At 43.9% G+C, this 17,899-nt stretch overlaps 2 protein-coding genes across 3 annotated transcripts; one reads left to right on the forward strand and one right to left on the reverse strand.

Annotated features, from left to right (window-relative positions):
• Positions 1 to 1,802: 1,802 nt before the first annotated feature.
• LOC123061861 (glycosylphosphatidylinositol anchor attachment 1 protein) lies at positions 1,803 to 6,259 on the forward strand. 2 transcript variants are annotated; one of them, XM_044485142.1, is made up of 6 exons: positions 1,803 to 2,325; positions 2,418 to 2,509; positions 2,794 to 2,890; positions 3,597 to 4,419; positions 4,512 to 4,645; positions 4,997 to 6,259. In XM_044485142.1, exons 1-6 carry the CDS (start codon positions 2,234 to 2,236, stop codon positions 5,868 to 5,870), a joined length of 2,112 nt encoding a protein of 703 aa, XP_044341077.1. In that variant the 5' UTR covers positions 1,803 to 2,233; the 3' UTR covers positions 5,871 to 6,259. The 2 variants fall into 2 exon arrangements, with proteins under 2 accessions (XP_044341077.1, XP_044341078.1); XM_044485143.1 differs by lacking the exon at positions 1,803 to 2,325 and having other exon boundaries at positions 3,577 to 4,419.
• A 789-nt stretch (positions 6,260 to 7,048) lies between these two features.
• LOC123061862 (splicing factor SF3a60 homolog) lies at positions 7,049 to 16,525 on the reverse strand. The gene is made up of 12 exons (XM_044485144.1): positions 16,136 to 16,525; positions 15,592 to 15,702; positions 14,944 to 15,048; positions 14,095 to 14,237; positions 11,884 to 11,980; positions 10,969 to 11,130; positions 10,819 to 10,890; positions 10,618 to 10,731; positions 9,922 to 9,999; positions 9,707 to 9,835; positions 8,020 to 8,166; positions 7,049 to 7,455 (listed from the first exon to the last, which is right to left on the reverse strand). Exons 1-12 carry the CDS (start codon positions 16,307 to 16,309, stop codon positions 7,309 to 7,311), a joined length of 1,479 nt encoding a protein of 492 aa, XP_044341079.1. The 5' UTR covers positions 16,310 to 16,525; the 3' UTR covers positions 7,049 to 7,308.
• Positions 16,526 to 17,899: the final 1,374 nt, after the last annotated feature.

Genomic DNA, 17,899 nt, shown 5'->3' on the forward strand with positions numbered 1-17,899 from the left:
CTTGCACGAGCGGAGGTGGCGGCATCTGCTCTCGGCTGCTGCCCCGGGCGAGCCTCAACTGGTGCTCCAGGTCACCCTGGGCTATTGCTCTTGACGCCCCGTCCGTGAGGAAGGAGGGTCAATGTGGCTGCTCCGGGCTGTTGCTGCTCCCGGCCAGGAAGACAAACTTGTCTTAGTGCCAGCAATGATTTCTTGTGTAATTGGGTGATTGTTTTCTGATATTTTCATGATTTTAGAAAAAAATGCTAAACATGGCTTAGCGCCGCTATAGCTTCCTTAGCTGCCTGAAGAAGGCGACGCTAAACACCTTAGCCCGCTATTTAAAACATTGGGTCAAACCCACGGAGACAGCTTAGACAGAGATCACCTGAGTGGATCCACTTCCTATGATCTCGAGTGCTTCAGCCGGTACATGCATGCCACAGACATTCCGGCCAACTTCAGGTTGGCGACTAGGATCAGCAAGTTCATCGGTGAATCAAAGTCAGAAACTTGGTTGGAAGATTACCGAGTGACCGTCCAGATTGGTGGCGGCAACCACAATGTGGCTATGAAGCATTTGCCTTTGATGCTCGAAGGGTTCACAAGAGCCTAGCTCAACCAGCTACCTCCTGGCAGCATTTACTATGACCTGGCCCGAGTGTTCGTGAAAAGCTTTGAAGGCACGTACAAACAGTCGGGTGGACTGGCAGAGCTGCAACACTGCGTGCAGAGGAACAACGAGACTCTCCGAGAGTACATCCAGCGATGGGCCACTTTGCACAACACAATGGAGAATGTTAGTGAGCACCAAGCAATCTGTGCTTTCAAGACAGGTATCAAGTACCGGGAGCTCATCCTGAAGTTTGACCGAACGAACACTCCAGCTCTGAGCCGAGTGATGGAGATAGCCAGTCGGTATACAAATGGCAAAGAAGACTAAATGAGAAGCGGCAAGGGGAAGGCTGGAGAGCCCAATTAGCTTGGTAACAACTTCAGTCGAAAGCAGAAGCGTAAGGCCGACGCGACCGGCAATGTCGAAGCAGCGGCCCTGGCTGGATAGGGGAAAGGCATGGGTCTATCGAAGCAAAAGAAGGAATGGGCTTCCAAGAAGAAGAAACACTCAGAGAGTGACATACTTGATCAGCCCTGTCAAGTTCACACAAAGAAAGATGAAGATGGCAACCTGATTTTGCCAAAGCACACCACTCGAGAGTGCAGATTGCTAAAGCAAGCTACGACAGAAGACCCTTCAAATGACAAGGATCGGGACGATGACGACAGGGGGAAGAAGCCCGCTAGAGGTTATCCCACTGTGGAGAAAGTTCTGATGATTTTTGCAGATGTCGAATGCAAAAGAAATCTGCGGGTGTGGGCTGTATGGCCCACTCACGGCCCCACGGGCTAGTTACCCCTTTGGGGGTCTACCGGCGCAGGATCAGATGGTAGGGTTAGTGGCCTACTACCGAGGTTAGTGGTGGTACTCCTTTGCCACATAGGCACAGTCAACGGGTCTAGACCAGCGTCTACCGGGTGGTAGCCTGTTAGCTTTACCACCGCTGTGTATGGTGGTAGACTAAAGGGTCAGACCGTGCAAAACTTTAAACCAGAGTCATTTTATGCTAAACTCAATGTTACAATGTCAAAAACAATGTTTTTTTTAACATGAGTAATTCCATGCTAAAAACACAAAATAAAAACAGTGATTTTGGGCTTTTGGCCCTCCCATGCGATTGATCGAAATGACATAACATTTGGGCCCGATTCTCTCTCAAAAAATAAACTGGGCCTGAGGAATCATGTATAGTCCAAATATCCAAGAGATTCCAAGGTCCTGTCTGGCCTTCTTCAACCCCACGCCGCGATCTCCCATCGTCCTCACTGAGACCGACCACTCGCCGTCGTCCCCTTCCGAGCAGCAGCAGCGCGCGCGCTCGCTCTTCGGCTTTGCCTCCTCGACTTGCTCCGCAGCTTCTGCTCCACCCCCGGCTATACGGCGCGCCTTGTCGGAGAACCTTCCTCGTTGACCTCCTCGCCTGGAGCCGCATCGCTTCTGCCGCGCTGGGCGCGGCGGCTAGCGCTACTGACTCCTGCTGGCCCTTCCCCCACCACTGGCCACCCCAACCCCACCTTTCCTCTTCTAAGACGAAACCAAGGGCCGCCACTGCGTCAGTCGATGGGAGATCGTGCCCCGCCGGCCGAGATTCGGTAAGGATCTGCACGCCCACCTGAAGACCTAGACCAAATTGCAGCCATGGAGCCGTCAGCTAAGGAAGATACGCAGCCGAAGCCGCGGCTCATCGTTCGCCTTGGCATATTCCTCGCTTCTCACCACATACTCTTCAGGTCTGCTCCCCATCTCTCCCTATTTAGCACCATGCTCAGTCATTTCCTTTTTCTTGTTCCACTGACAAAGTTCTTCGCCATTTTGTCGCCAGCGCCTTGTGCTGTTCCGCGGGCATTATCGCACTCCTCTTCCTCCCATCGCTTGCAAAGAACACATACCTCTCGGAGAACGCTCTTATACCTGGTACGCAATCTTCTTTTTCACCGTGGTTATTCAGATCCCCTGTACAATAAATTTGTAGTGGAGCGATCGGTACCTTAGCAAAATTAAGGGTTGAGTATGATATACCCGAGTGGCTTCCCATGGTTATGATTCAATAGTGAAGGCAAACCATCCATATCCACCGCGTCAAGTATTCATCTTATCGTGCTAGTGGCAATTTATCAGTTCATATGTTCATGTAACGCAAGCAGCATATGGCCGTTCAAAGACGGAACATAATGTTGATTTGGAACCTTTGCATGTAGGCTCTGCAAATCCATTGTTCTCCAGCGAGGATGTCACGGAAGCTAACAAGTTTATCAAAGGAATTGAAGCTGCAGCTGGGGAATCAAGAGGAGGAATGTAGGTTATTCTATCTAAATCCCTTGTTCTATGTTCAACTTCCTTTTCTGACAACAGTGGGTTCATCCTTATTTTTATTATGCTGAATCTGCATCCTTGTTTGTACAAATGTATGGATAGATGTGTAATGTTCAATATTTCAAGCCTGCCATTAAAGCGTTTGTCATGATGAAATCTGTGATGGTTATTCCAACAATATATAGTAATTTTATTAATAAACATACGCATGGTATCCATGGAATTCTAAATTCGAAAGAGTAATGCTTGTAAACATACACAAAGAATCAATTTTTTCCATATGTTAGTTAAACTGAAGTTAAAGACATGCCAATTTCATATGGTGATATAACGCAAGTGAAGGGTGTCATACTAGATTGTCAAGAGTAAATAGTACAACCTCCGTCCAGAATTAACTGTCGCTGAAATGAGTGTATCTAGACGCGTTTCACTCATTTCAGCGACAGTTAATTCCGGACGGAGGGAGTAGTTCTTTCCTGTGTCAGCTTTAATGTACAGTTTTATTACAAATGTCGCGGGGAAATGCCAAAATTCCTAGTGCAACAAATGAAAGATCTGGGTGCAAAAGTGTGTTACCGCGAATTCCTCCCTCATAGCAAGCATTTTCAGCGACATGCCTGTGTCTGCTTTAATTCATAGTTCTTACCTGTGTCTGCTTTAATGTACAGTTTTATTACAAATGTCACAGGGAAATGTCAAAATTCATAGTGCAACAAATGAAAGATCTGGGTGCAGAAGTGTGTTACCACGAATTCCTCCCTCATAGCAAGCATTTTCATCCTCTGAAGTTCTTTACTTCCATGACAAACGATTTGGCAGTTCGACCCAATGGCACCTATTCCAACTCTGGAACTAATACAATTGGCATTATACGAGCTCCTAGGGGTGATGGAAAAGAAGCTATAGTATTGGTTACTCCTTACAATCCTCAGAAAGTTCAGGCAAATGAAGTATTATCACTCGCACTTGGTTTCTCTGTCTTCTCCCTCTTAAGTCGAGCTGCATGGCTGTCAAAGGATATTGTGTGGTTATCTGCAGACTCGCAATTTGGGGAGTACACCGCAGTCTCTGCATGGTTAAATCAGTACCATAACCCTATGTTTGTGGGTGGTGTTAAACATGAACCTGATGGTATTGCAGAAAAGGCTGAATTTACGGATTTCAAACGTGCTGGAACAATGGCTGCTGCTCTCATATTTAAAGTTGGGGAAACTAGGAACTATGGTGATAGAGATAGTGTTACAATGTACGCGGAGGCATCTAATGGCCAAATGCCAAACTTGGACCTTCTGAATGTGGTGCACTATCTAGCTGTTCATAGACAAGGTTTTCGTGTGAACATTGAGACAATTAGTTCGTTGTTGAGTTCTGCATGGCTTAGGGCTATTGCTGAAGTGATTCATACTCTTGGGAGTATATTGAGAAAAATAAATCCTGACTGGAAGCTTGATATTACTGCCTCTGATTATGTGGAGGGGACTGCCAACCTTGCTAGCTCTATTTATAATCAGGTAATTGGACTGGGTATTTTCCATTCTATCTTAAACAACACTAGCTTTTCAACTGAACCTAATCACTTCTTGTTGGGTTTTTGTTAAAGCAGGCTCTTGGAGTGCCCACTGGATCTCATGGTGCGTTCCGTGACTATCAAGTTGATGCCGTTTCTTTAGAATTTTCACCAACATTTTATATCAGAAATGAGAATGCCAAATCGTCATTTCTTGTAAGGGGTGGAAGGTCAGTTCTTACCGGGTTACTTCAGGATGCATTGCTATGAAATATTTCAAACGTCTTGTGATTATTGACATGTGTTGAATAGCTTAGTAAGAGGAAATATATAAGGTTAATGTTCTTGATTATCAGAGACAAGATAATTATAGACCCTGGAAGTTGTAACAATTAGCTATGGATCTTAAGACTTGGCCTGCTGATAACCTTACGCTGTTATAATAGGCCTGTTCAATTCCAAAGGTTTATTTTCATTTTTCAGCAAAAGATGCCTACTCTACATTTTATACAGCGCATGATTGAAACATAGTTTATACTGATTTGTTCAGATATTCATTTGACATGCTGCTTTTTGTTCAGGTTACTTGAAGGTGTGGTACGTTCTGTGAACAATCTGCTCGAGAAGTTCCATCAATCATTTTTCCTATATTTCCTCACAGCTCCGAGCAAGTTTATTTCAGTTGGTGTCTATATGATTCCTTTTGCACTGCTTGTGGCACCCCTCCCAATAGTTGCTGCTGCTCTTGCCGATGGCGGTAGAAAAAAGGGAGAATCAATCGATGCCAGTAAAACAAAGGGCAGTGCTGATAATCTCCCAACCGAGGTTGGATCATGGAAATGGCTTCAAGCTGCAAGAGTTCTGCTTGTTATCCAACTTTGGGCAGTGATTGTTTCACTACTACCGTACTATATCAGTCAAATTCCCGATGGTACACCAATACAAAGTTCAGTGATCTGGGTGGTGCTCGCCATTTTGACGTTGATCGTCCTATATGCCATGTTTGGTTCACCATACTCTGCTGGTGTTGAATGGAAACTTCTGAAGGCCACGATGATCACTTCAATCTCAATAGGGCTGGGGCTTATGTCGATAATAAATTTCGCTACTGCTCAGCTTGGGGCGTTGATTGTGATCCCAATGTGCCTGTTTTCTCGACCGCTGAAAGCACAGCTTGGTATGAGCTTCCTTCCACGGACAGTATTGTGTGCTTCAAATATACTTCTTGCCATCTTTGGTTTCCCTCCAGCTGCATTGTTGATTATGAAAGGGCTGTCCAAGGGGTCCTGGACGGTAGACCTTGGAGATTTCTGGGCGTCAATGGAGTTCTTGTGGGAATGGAGTAGCGCCACATATCTGTATCTGTTTCTTGTCCATCTTCCCTGCTGGCTTCTATGCATCCATGTCTTGCTGCATCCATGTCGCCAAGTGGGATCAAAGGTTAAGCGGGAGTAGATTGTTTGATCTGGGAATGTTTCAAGATCTAGAACAGTGTAACAGATGTGTCAATTTCTACGTTCTTCGGTTTGCTAACCTTTTTTATTATAAGAATTGCTTATTTTTTTCTGAGATGGAGGATCTACAGGCGACAGCAAGTGGGAGAAAATTGATCTGTCTTACAGTGTCAACTTTGCAAAACAATGTAAAACATTGCTGTTTGTAAGGATGCTGGATTGTTGTGGACGCATCACAACTTCACAAGTAGTCCAGAGATATGTGCAAAAGCGCAAATGGTGCATCCTCAGTGGGCTGTGCAAATACCAATGCTGTTCCTGAACTACCTGGTCTGATTTGAACCATGAAACTGTTTATATTGAACAGTGAATTTATTTTTAAGCATAACCTATCCTGGTTTTTAAAAGTGATTTTGTAGTTCATGATTTTCAAATTTAAACGGAAAACTCATTGGTGTAGGAAAACTTTCGAAATGATAACCTGCAAAACTGGAAGACATGAGAATTCATTCTTTTTTTTTACTGGAGCAACATTGATTCTGCATATCATATGACTGAAATTTATTGTCTCGCACTCCCTCTGTAAACTAGTATAAGAGCGTTTAGATTACTAAAATAGTTTACATCATTCTTTGGCACCAACCAATCGTTTCAGATTTTTTTTGGGTCCCTTCTGAGACATAACCACTCCTCGAACCTTAAGACCGGTTCTTACCTCTAGGGTCTAAATTTTTTGTGAAAGAATTCATGTACATGGACATGTGGCCATTTTTGCTTTGCACAATGCTGAAATGATGCAAAAACCACTTTCAAACACCTGCCTGGGGTTCAGCTTATTTTAGAAAATAAGGTACTCCCTCCATCCCATAATATAAGAACATTTTTCAATCTATATTAGCTCGAAAAACGTTCTTACATTATGAGACAAAGGGAGTATAATACAAATGATTTCAAGCTTCAAAGGCTGAGACCAACCAAAACGCCATGTTCAAGATTTTACCAGGCTTCTTAGAGAGAGAAAATGGATACACTAAACCGCCTTTGCTTCCGTTTGCCTCAGTTTGCAGATTCATACTTCGATGCAGATTTATACTTCGATCGAACAGCACACAACTTTCAGCCCACCCCACTGAGCGCTTAAGCATCAAACTGTCACTGACTAAGATTGCTTTCTCCAGGTTGACACTATAAAGTAAGCATAATGAGATAGGAGATTTGGTCGAATAAACAAAGACCGCTGACTAAGATTGACCAGTAAAGCATAATATGCAATGCAACCCAAAGAAGGAAATTGTAACTCCGAGGTGCCATCTGGCTACATATAATGTAATCTAATAAAAAGTCACAACGACCATCAAGTTCAGCAGGTATCAATAGAACAGTAGACCAACGATTTTAGCGTCGCGTTCCTTCAAAGCACTAGAATCACATCCAGAATTCTATATCAGGCCTTGGCGCTGCAGATCAGTATAGGTCTTTTTGTTGTAGATGTTTCCATCCTTATCTTCATACTCTTCTTCCAAGTCTGGCCGCCACTTGTTCTGCCCTTGCTTTGCTTGTATTCTCTCCCAGAGTGTCGTCGCCTCCTGGAGATACAAATCAGAGATGTCAAAGCAACTTCGTGACGACCAAACAGAAACAGTACATGACACAGCACATGTTCAATATGATTCAGATCAACTTACGGGTCAAATTTAATGGCATTTTCTCCTTTTTTCCTAATTTAACTTCTTTCAGCAATTATGACCACACTCGACAATAATTTATCTCTCTTAGTCCGAGACATTAATACAATGGACACCATGGTCTCCCTCTATTAATATCTCGGTTTCATGACTTCTATCCATGTGACTAACCAAAGTATGGCTTACAAATTATTCAAACATGGGGGATGCTTCATAAACCCTAAACATGGTATAGTGTTCATGTATCCTTGAGGAAAGTTAAACTCAACTTCAAATTACTGTTTATTCCAACATTATGAAGTTGGAAAATATGAAGCAAGCAAAAGGCATGACTATCAGTTTAAAAAAACTAAGTTACAGGCACTTGCTCACAATGTACACGACCCTGAGCCCGAGAAGAATATTTTGCAAACATTATCCTATAGACAGGACACAAACAAGACAACAGTAAAACGGCAGGTGTACCTTGATGGATGTAATTTCATTGAAGTTCTTAGTATTAGGAATGCCAAGGCATCGCATCCCATGCTGATGGCGCCACTCCTTGAAATGGCGCTCATAAGCCCTTCGCCCCCAGTAACTGTGGTTACCACATATTTCACACTTGAATTCCTGACAAGAAATAGTTAAAACATTAGAAGTCTAGTACCAAATTTGATGCTGATATCTGGGCATATAATAGAAATGATGCTATCGATGTTCAAGTCGAGTCTAATATTTGAAAACAAGTAAAACACAATAACTAGATGAAACTATGTGCAAGCTATCAAACATTAAAATTTAGCACTCATTTTTGGAAACATACCATTCTGTAGCTCCAAACATCATATTGATAGTAGTATTAAAGAAAGATAAAATCATAAAAATGTGAGCCTTTATTTGTTGGTCGACAGTTCCTCAAATTACAGAACATATATAAGTAGTTGACACCCAGCAAAGCTGATCCAAGATCAAGTAGTTGAGATCGGTCCTCGCCTGGACCGATGTTGGATGGCCGACCGCCTCGCCCGCCGTGGCCTGCAACACCCCGCACGATGCCCCCTCTGCGACCAGGCCCCCGAGACCATGCACCACCTCACCCTTGCCTGCCCCTTCGCCGGGCAGATCTGGCACGAGGTGCTGCACTGGCTCAGACTCTCCTGCGCCCCGCCCGACAGCGAGACTTCCCTCAACGACTGGTGGCGCACGGCGCGACAGGACACCCCAAAGCCCATGCGCAAGGGCCTCGCCTCCACGACCCTCCTCGTCCCACCCTTGCCTGCCCCTTCGCCGGGCAGATCTGGCACGAGGTGCTGCACTGGCTCAGACTCTCCTGCGCCCCGCCCGACAGCGAGACTTCCCTCAACGACTGGTGGCGCACGGCGCGACAGGACACCCCAAAGCCCATGCGCAAGGGCCTCGCCTCCACGACCCTCCTCGTCCCATGGATGAAACTGCGTCTTCAACAGTGGCCGGCCCTCGACGACCGACCTGCTCACAAAGATCAAAGACCCGCCCTCTGGGCCAGAGCCGACGCCCTAGGGCTTCGTGCCATTTTACCGCAAACATGGGACGTGCACTGATATGCCTCCAGGTACTGTAATTCCCTCCTAGGAGGATTGTAACCGAAACTTCATTTCTTTCCAAAGCAATGAAATGCAAGCTCTTCTTGTGTTTTCTCGAAAAAAAAAAGTAGTTGATATAAATAATATAGGCGCATTTGGTTCGCTACCACACATTGCCACATCTAACAGTGTCAAACTGTGGCAAGCCACAAAATTGTGGCTAACAAATTGATGGCCATCTCTTGAGCAATGTTTGGCTAGAAATGTGCCACTGAATGTGGGGTTACAAGACTAAGAAAGTATGGCATGACAAGAGTTTGGCAATGAAGCCATACTAGCCTAACTAGGTTAACTTACATGCAGCATGTCGTGGTATACAACCGTACATGCCCTATACAGGTTGCCACTGCCCATCAGTCAATTAATTGGCGGTCACAAACATTAGGTGACTATCTATACATTCATGTAGGAAGAACATGTAATAAAATGACATGGAAATATTCAGCAAAACAGCAAGATGAGCTATTGACGTAGACTGAAGGCAAAAAAAAGTATGGATAAATGATACTGACTAATTAAGCTGTTAGCGATAAGATAAGGCCGGTTACCTGACCAAGACCGTGAAGCTTATAGAGCCAATAAGGGATAGGTTTCCCGTCCCAGCCCATTGGTAACTTGAGGGGGTTGTAGATTTGTTGGTCTTCATCATCACTTTCACTATCAGCTTGCACTTCTTCCTATAAGAAGTCACAGAAGATAGAAGTTCAGATAAACAGACAGAAGAAAATGTAAGTAAGTTGAAGTTAAGGGAGAAACTAAGTACCTCTTCCCGCTCTGCTTCCATTTCTTCATAGGTCAAGGTCAGCTTCTTCTCCGCGTTTTCCTTTGTTCTTACAATGACCTGCACACAAAAAAAAGATAGACATAAAAAATTATAAGAACATGTCGTGAACAATGCTGATGACCCGTAGTCCTACCAAGATAAAAGGGAACTTTGTAAACTATACCACGAAAAGTAGATCATGCTAGAATTCCATACACATGGAAACACTGATTTGAAATCTAGGAGCTTCTGGTTCACCAATGATCACTTTCGTGGGGAACATGATAGAAAAGGTGCATCATGGCATTGGTGGCAGCAGGACTCAGGCGATGGCAACTTTTGCTATTGTCTTCATTATAGATGTTGTTCAATCATTTTGTTCACTTGCTAAGTTGCTATATACATCATGCCGAGGATCACTTTTAGATAGGTTGATAAATGTTGAGATTCTAGGGTAAGTTAGGATATAATGGTCCCAGTACTTCTATTCACGACCATCCTACATTCCTAACCTATGCACAAATAAACCAAAAGATGGCTCATTACATGGTGGGAGCATCTGCAAGGGATATTAGCCTATCCTAGCACAAGGCCATTCCTCAAGCTGTGATTATGACCTTACTAACCGACCCATGCTGAAATGGATAATTGACTGCACATGTTACTGCACAACACATAAAAGGAATAAGAGCTGACCTCATCGAGAATCTCACATAAGCGCTTCATCTTCATTTCAGTCAAAGCAATTTCCTTCTTCAAATCATCACCTTTGGCAAAATGCTTACGATCCAGTTTTTCCAAGGGTGTATGCTGCAAAAGTATGGCCAATGATAATAAATTTAGGACTGATAAATAGCCATAAAAACAATAAAATTAGCAACAGCCTTTGGTAGTCACCTTCAGCAAGAAAAGCCGCTCAGCACGCTGTTGAACAGTGCCGCCACCCTTCAATCCACGAGCAGTTAAAGCCTGAAAAAAAATGTTATTACATAAGGCCATTTCAAGTACGAAGTAAAATAGAACCTGAACTATGTTACAAGATCAAACCTCCTTCAACTTTTCCGGACCAAGCTCTACAAGCTCTTCAACAGTACTGTAGTAATCAAGGTCTACTGCAGACTCTTGCAACACAGATTCTTTCTCTGTGCCCTTATTCTCCCATCCAGGAACTTCGCCATTGGTCCACTGTTCTTCAAACTCACTTTCCAACTGCACAAGTATAGATACTATTTGCTTGTCAGTTGTCACTTATCAGTTATCATAGAAGTGCGAACCTATATGTGGATGATAGTGGTTCTTTCTAGCTCTATGTTAAACTTGTATCATAGAAGTGCAAACCTATATGTGGATGATAGTGGTTCTTTCTAGCTCTATGTTAAACTTGTATCATAGAAGTGCAAACCTATATGTGGATGATAGTGGTTCTTTCTAGCTCTATGTTAAACTTGTATTCTCAACCCACCACCAGCAATGCTACAATTAATCATAACAGTGATAGATAATGGGTGAGTTCTGCTTAAAAGTATTCCTCCGTCCACGGTCTGCTTAAAAGTATTACCTCCGTCCACGAATAAGTGTACATATAGAAATTTTAGGACAGAATCTGAAGCGAACTAGAAAATGCATTGGAAAGATGCAAGGCACCATCTCTCTCCTCTTCAATTACCCCACCCCCAATGAGCTAAGTGCATGTAGAAAGTGAGGAGACCATGCGTTGAATGTTATTGGTCTTGATTACCGTGTGATGAGAGAGAAGCATTTTTTTCTACTTTATTGAAAGTGCATTGGGAAGATAGAAGTACACTCTTTTGTGGACAAAATTTGAATGCCAAACGTACATATTCATGGACGGAGGGAGTATATAACAAGTCTCAAGTAATGCACTATGTCATCACATAAGCAGGTGTGAGCACAGACCACAGAAGAAAGACAGTATACTTGAACGTACACAAGAGGATTGACCTTTGTAAAAATCTTCTCAATATCTTGCAACGGTTCTGTACGATACAGAAATGACATCAGATATTCCAAAATATGCTCCAAATATTCTTTGTAAGGCCTGCGAAATTGAAGAAAATGGAAGATAAATCATCTTTACAGAAATGTATGGACTTCAAAAATATATGGTTGACCAAACAAATGTTAGACATGTTAATAGTAAATTTTAGTTAATCCCATATACTTGAATACAGATCTTACTACGACCCCACCACTCTAGTAATTACCTGTTATGTTAAATGAACACGGTATTCTTAGTTTAATAAACAGATTGCAGTGGAAAAGAGGGAATTCAGGGACAACGGACAAAACTAATACTCCCTCCGTTCCAGAATACTCCCTCCATTCCTAAATATAGTGTGCGCTTTGTTCAGTTCTAATACCAATGTGTGTGCTGGCACTTGTACTTTGGACAAATATAACCCTCCACCAACTCTGTCTCTGGCCCATGTGCACGCCGCCTCTGCCACTCTGCTAGCGACCTGCCCCACCCACACCGCTCAGCCATTTTCCTCTCCCCATCTCATTTCTCTCTAGTTCTTCACCCAGCAATGGCAGAGTTAGATTTAAAGAGCCAAATCAACTGGGAAGATGTCCAAGAAGATTACACCGGTCTTGCCAGAGAGCTAGACTACGATCTGGAGCTGATCGTTTTGGATGAAGTGAAGGCGCCCTCTCTCTCCTTGCTGCAGTTCATTTTTTTTGTTGGAGTTCTCGTCTCGGATGTGTATGCTGAAGCTGAGCCCCCGCGCGTACTGGAACTCGGAGAAGGAAATCAAAGCGCCGGCCACCGCAAGCATGCACTTGAAGTTGGAGAAGGAAGCGGCAGCATGTTGTTGCGGCTCGGTCTTGTCGGCGGCCTGGCCTTGCATCTTGGTGTTGCTAATCGTGGACACGGAGAAGGCCATGGTCGCGGAGACGCCGGCCACGGTCATGGAGACGCCAGCCATGGTCATGGACACGCCGGCTGCGGAGACGCCGGATGCGGTCATGGCCGGCGCGAATGCGGACGGGCGGGGATCGTTGGGGAGGTCAGGAGGTGGGAGGCCGGAGCGGATCGAGGTGAGCAGGGAGGTCAAGAAAAGCGGCGACAGGAAAGAGACAAGGGGGAGAGAGAGACGATGGAGCTATGCGGTGGGGTGGGGCTTTGGCTGTTCGGTGGGAGGGCAGTTTTGTCCAAAGTCGCTCGTCGCGAGAGATACGCACTACATTGCGGAATTTCTCTAGAAAGCTTATGCGCACTAGATTTAGGAACAGAGGGAGTATAATGTGTATCGATTTCCATGCAAGTCAACCATTTGAATGTTTGACCAAGATTATAGAATAAAATAACAACATCTTCAATACCTAATAGATAAAATATGAAACTACTTTTCATGATGGATCAAATGATATAAATTTCATATTGTGGATATTGATATATTTTTCTAAAAACTCGGTCAAACATGCACTCGTTTGGCTTTTGAAAAACAAATACACCTTATATAAAGGAACGGAGGGAGTACTTGTTGGTAACTTGAGATTCATGCACAACCTATATCTCCTTGTATATTAGAGATTCCAGCTCCATGCAAAGGGAAGGGGAATCCTAACATGACTAATCCTGACCTGATAAAAACCTATCAATCTGGTATTCAGCACATCAGGATGAAGAAGTGGTGTGGCAATTCCATCGTGAGTGGCATCCAGCAAGAAGGTAGTAGGCTTGGCTGGAGCTAGAGGTACAAGGGTGATCCCGTCCAGTGTGGGGAACATCATTGGCGCAAGTTAATTTGGAGGAGGTTTGGATGGAAAGAGGCAGTAGGTGACTCAAGTACAACCTAGAAATTGGGTGAATGGGGCTAACGTTACTTTGTGTCATGAGCTTTTCATCATGGGCACTGGTATTCGACGGGGTTGTTACTGCATGCGACAGATTTTTCGGATTTCCATTTCCTTAGTTTATAGCATCCATCACGTGATTATTTTGTTGCTACCATACCGAATACCAATAAAACTGGATTGGCTGGGAAGGTATGCCTTTCGGGGTTCCATTTGGTCGGGAATTGGCCATTCTAGTTCTAACCAACAGAAGATGAAATCAAGGGAAATATATCTAAGATGGATGTAGAATTTTGAGATAAGCTCGCGCCAGGAGATATGTTATTGGTCTTAGAGAAAATGCTGATAACATACCTGGTAGCTTTTAGATTATGTGCGATTTTTTCAGTCTGAGCAAAAGTGCCAACGTATGCTGAGTATTCCATTAGTGATCCAAACTTGGAATTTATGAACTCGTTGTAGAGCTCATGTAGGTCCAAGTACCGGCCAAATGCTTCCTATCAAAACACAGCGCAAGAACATTAGCAAACTTAAAAGTGACTGCGATTAGAACAGCATATAAATATAAAAAACACCAACGGGATGAACGTGCAATGTGGATTAGAACTACATGATAATGCAAACAGTAACAATAAATGAGCAGTAATTGGTTCTCAAGTTATCAAGCTCCATCTAGTATCTTGTCATTAACCTAAATCTTACCATGCATAGCACCGTGATCCTACAAGAGGAATCAAATAACCCTGCAGAAATTAAAATACACGTATCACAATAGAGATACCCTCGAGTTCAAGACTGCTGCAGTAAAATGGAAAACAAGGCTGCTACTTGACGCTAAAATGTTCTTAGCAGACATTATTGATGATTTACCCCAACTTTGCCACTTAATATAATCAGCTAAGTAGTTCTTAGCAGAGACTTTATGGATGATTTACACCAACGTTGGCACTTAATAATCAGCTAAGTATGGCAGAACGAAGCAGTGCTAGACAATTTAGAAAAAGGCGTCCAGATGAGGTTGCCATGAATTTCACTTCTCAAAAAAGGAATATATAAACATAGGTAAGTAAAGAAAATCAAGTAAACATGGCTTAGGATAATCAAGTAAAGAAAATCAGATCAACCACAACATGGCTTAGGATAAAACAGTGCGCAAATCATCGCAAGCAGGATTATCTAAGTGAAAATTATACTGGACAGTACCTCGCCAGTGAATTCAATAGCTGGTTCCTCCTTTAGTAGCTCCTCATAATCATCAGTTTCACTGACGAAACGGGCAGAGTGATTCCGTCTATGGTAATCACGAATCTGCAAGCATGCAACAAACTGTAAATGAAAGAATAATCACCACTGAAGAAACAGTATAAGTTCAAGTTTTCCGATAACACTCAGTATCTGCCTCACGTGTGTCGACCAGATGGTCATGGTTGAGATGAAGTGCAGGATAACATAACCGGAAAATTCACCAGTGTGTATGTAGTGTAATTTCGAAGTAGGATTGCTAGAAAACATGTTCTAATCTTATTATTTGGCTTTCTGAGGGTTGTCATGTCGTCAAGAAAATCTAGATAGTCACTGAATAATTTGGTTTCCTATCATCCAAATTTTGGTGCGAGGGTCCGAGATCAAATTATTGAAAAGAACTACACCCTCCGTGTACTAAATTAGAGACACTTAATATGGAACGGAGGGAGTACCAACTAAACAACGATAGCATGGAATGTTTTTGTCAATGCATGAACTGCAGCATCCACCGCCTGACTAGCATTTTGCCACTTTTAACTGTCTGATTCCATGGCGTGCTTAAGTGATTCTTGGGCAGAGTCAGACAAGCTACAGTTGATTATTTACCTCTTTCAGCCTTTCATAGTACTTGGGGAAGATGTCACTTTGCACCGGCGCGGTAAGATGGGTGGAGATCTCATCCTTCCTAGCACCGTCCTTGTCTTCATAGATTTCCACCTAATTAGGAAAGTCATATTAGCAAAAATCGCATTAGAAAGAAAAACAGACGATTCCCAAAACAACAAAAACGGGGAAATAGAAGCACGAAAATAAAAGTCCTAAGATAATCCAATGAGTTTATCTACGCTCGCCCGTATATTATAAAAATAAGGCCGAGAAATCAATTTATCTAGCTAGAGTTCGGAATTCCCCAGAATTAGCACGGGTCGACCAACGCCAAACCATAACAGGTGGAGCTAACACACAGGCAACCCTAGGCATCTCAATTCAAGATGTCGCAAATGACATGGAACAAAACCAATCCTAACCAACAGAAAGCAGAGATGCGACACGGCCAAGCTCTGGCCACGGCAGACAAGCATTGTACGAAAGCTACAGCCACTAAAATCAGGCACGAAACCCTAGATAGACAGGAGGAGGAGGAGCTTACCAGCTTGTCGGACGTGGAGACGACGAGATCGAGCATGTGACGGACGCGGTGGGACTGGAAGAGGCGGTCGCGGGCGTTGGCCGGGTCGCGCTGGAGCTCGCGCACCGCCAGGCGCTCCAACCGCTCGAGGTCCTCGTGCGCCGCCCGCGTGGCCTCCAGCACAGACGACGCCATGGCTGCCGCTTCAGGTAGGGCGCCCTAGCCCTCTCCTCTGCTGGTACCCCGTGTGGTACCAACAGAGCCCGGGGGTCACGCTGCGCCGCAGTGAGTCTGGGAGCGGCGAGGGGAAGTCGGGAGGGGAGAGCGTCGTGGCTAGGGTTTTGAGATTTCGCGGCCAGGGACCGACTGTCGGGAAGACGAGCGGAGAGGAACGGCTCGGGTAAATCGGGTTCGTCTATTTCTCCCTCGTAGCGAGAGGGAGCGAGCGCTCGCTCAAGTTTTTCGCCGTCGTGCCGCTCGCGTGCTGGGCCGGCCCATCAGTTACCCTGTACCCGATTTTTTCCTGCGATCTGCGTAACTTTCACTCATTTTGCTCCGGTAGGGACTGTTTGGTTTATGCCTCAATTAGTCGCACCAAAATTTTGGTATGATCAATTTTTTGGCAAGTCATTGTTGTTTGGTTGCCATTGTATCATCCAGAAGTTTGTCAAAATAGCCCTTTATTTGGTTTGCAACCATTCGTGACTTGATGATTAAAACATTTTTTTTGCAAAATTATTAATTTAAATTAAGATGTTGTTCCCTGTAAAAATTCTAAGATGCACCCAACAGAAAAAAAAACAGAAATGTCACGCGATTGTTGTACCCTGCAAAGTGTTATTCGTGGATAGTTGCATCACTGCATGCACTTGCTTAATTGCGGGAGGACCCACCAGTTAATTACTACCTAACGGAATCAAAACAGCTTTGCATGCACCGATCCAACTTAGTCCCTGTTTGGTTCATAAGTCTTAGGACTTTTTTTAGTCCCAACTTATAAGTCCCAAGTCTTTAAAAAGTCCCTACATGTTTGGTTCCTGAGACTTAACATGGACTAAAAGACCATATTACAACTATAAGTCCCTCCTTGAGAGTCTTATTTCATAAGTCCCAAATGACCACTTTAAGTCCCTATAAGTCCCTCATGTTTGGTTTAGATGAGACTTATAGGGACTTATTTAAGTCCCTAAACCAATAAGTCCCTGGAAACAAACACCCTCTTAGGGATAGCTTAGCTATCACGCCAAAAAATTGGCGAAGGTTTTCCACGCCACGATTTTGCCTGCGCGTTGGCGAAAATTATGTGGGCGGACGACGAGCGCACGGGGCGAGCCAACTTTTTGGTACTGATCCAAACAACCACCAAATATCATGGGCTAGCCAATGTTTTGGTATGGTCACTGTTGGTTGCAATCCAAACAGATCCGTAATTCATATTAGAATCTCTAAAAAGACTTGTATTTAGAAACAGAGGGAGTACGATTTAAGTTCTCTGCCCGAAGATATTTTTTTTACCACTGATTCATACCTTCCATTGATTCCTTTGTTGATATCTCGAACCACCTGTTTCGAGTCACATGCAATAACGAAGTTTTGAAGTAGGAGATCTTCAGCCGGTGAGAGAGCCTCACGACAAGTGATCGCCTCGAGAGTTGCAACGTCATGCACGCCTAACATGACCAACGTCGAGCTGCCAATATATTCAACCCATTCATCACGACAGATTGCGGTTGCCATTCCTCCCCTCTGATTTCTTTCTACAGTTGCGTCCACACGATTTTTTGT

The sequence above is a fragment of the Triticum aestivum genome, chromosome 3A (assembly GCF_018294505.1).
Source record: "Triticum aestivum cultivar Chinese Spring chromosome 3A, IWGSC CS RefSeq v2.1, whole genome shotgun sequence".
Taxonomy (NCBI): Eukaryota; Viridiplantae; Streptophyta; class Magnoliopsida; order Poales; family Poaceae; genus Triticum; species Triticum aestivum.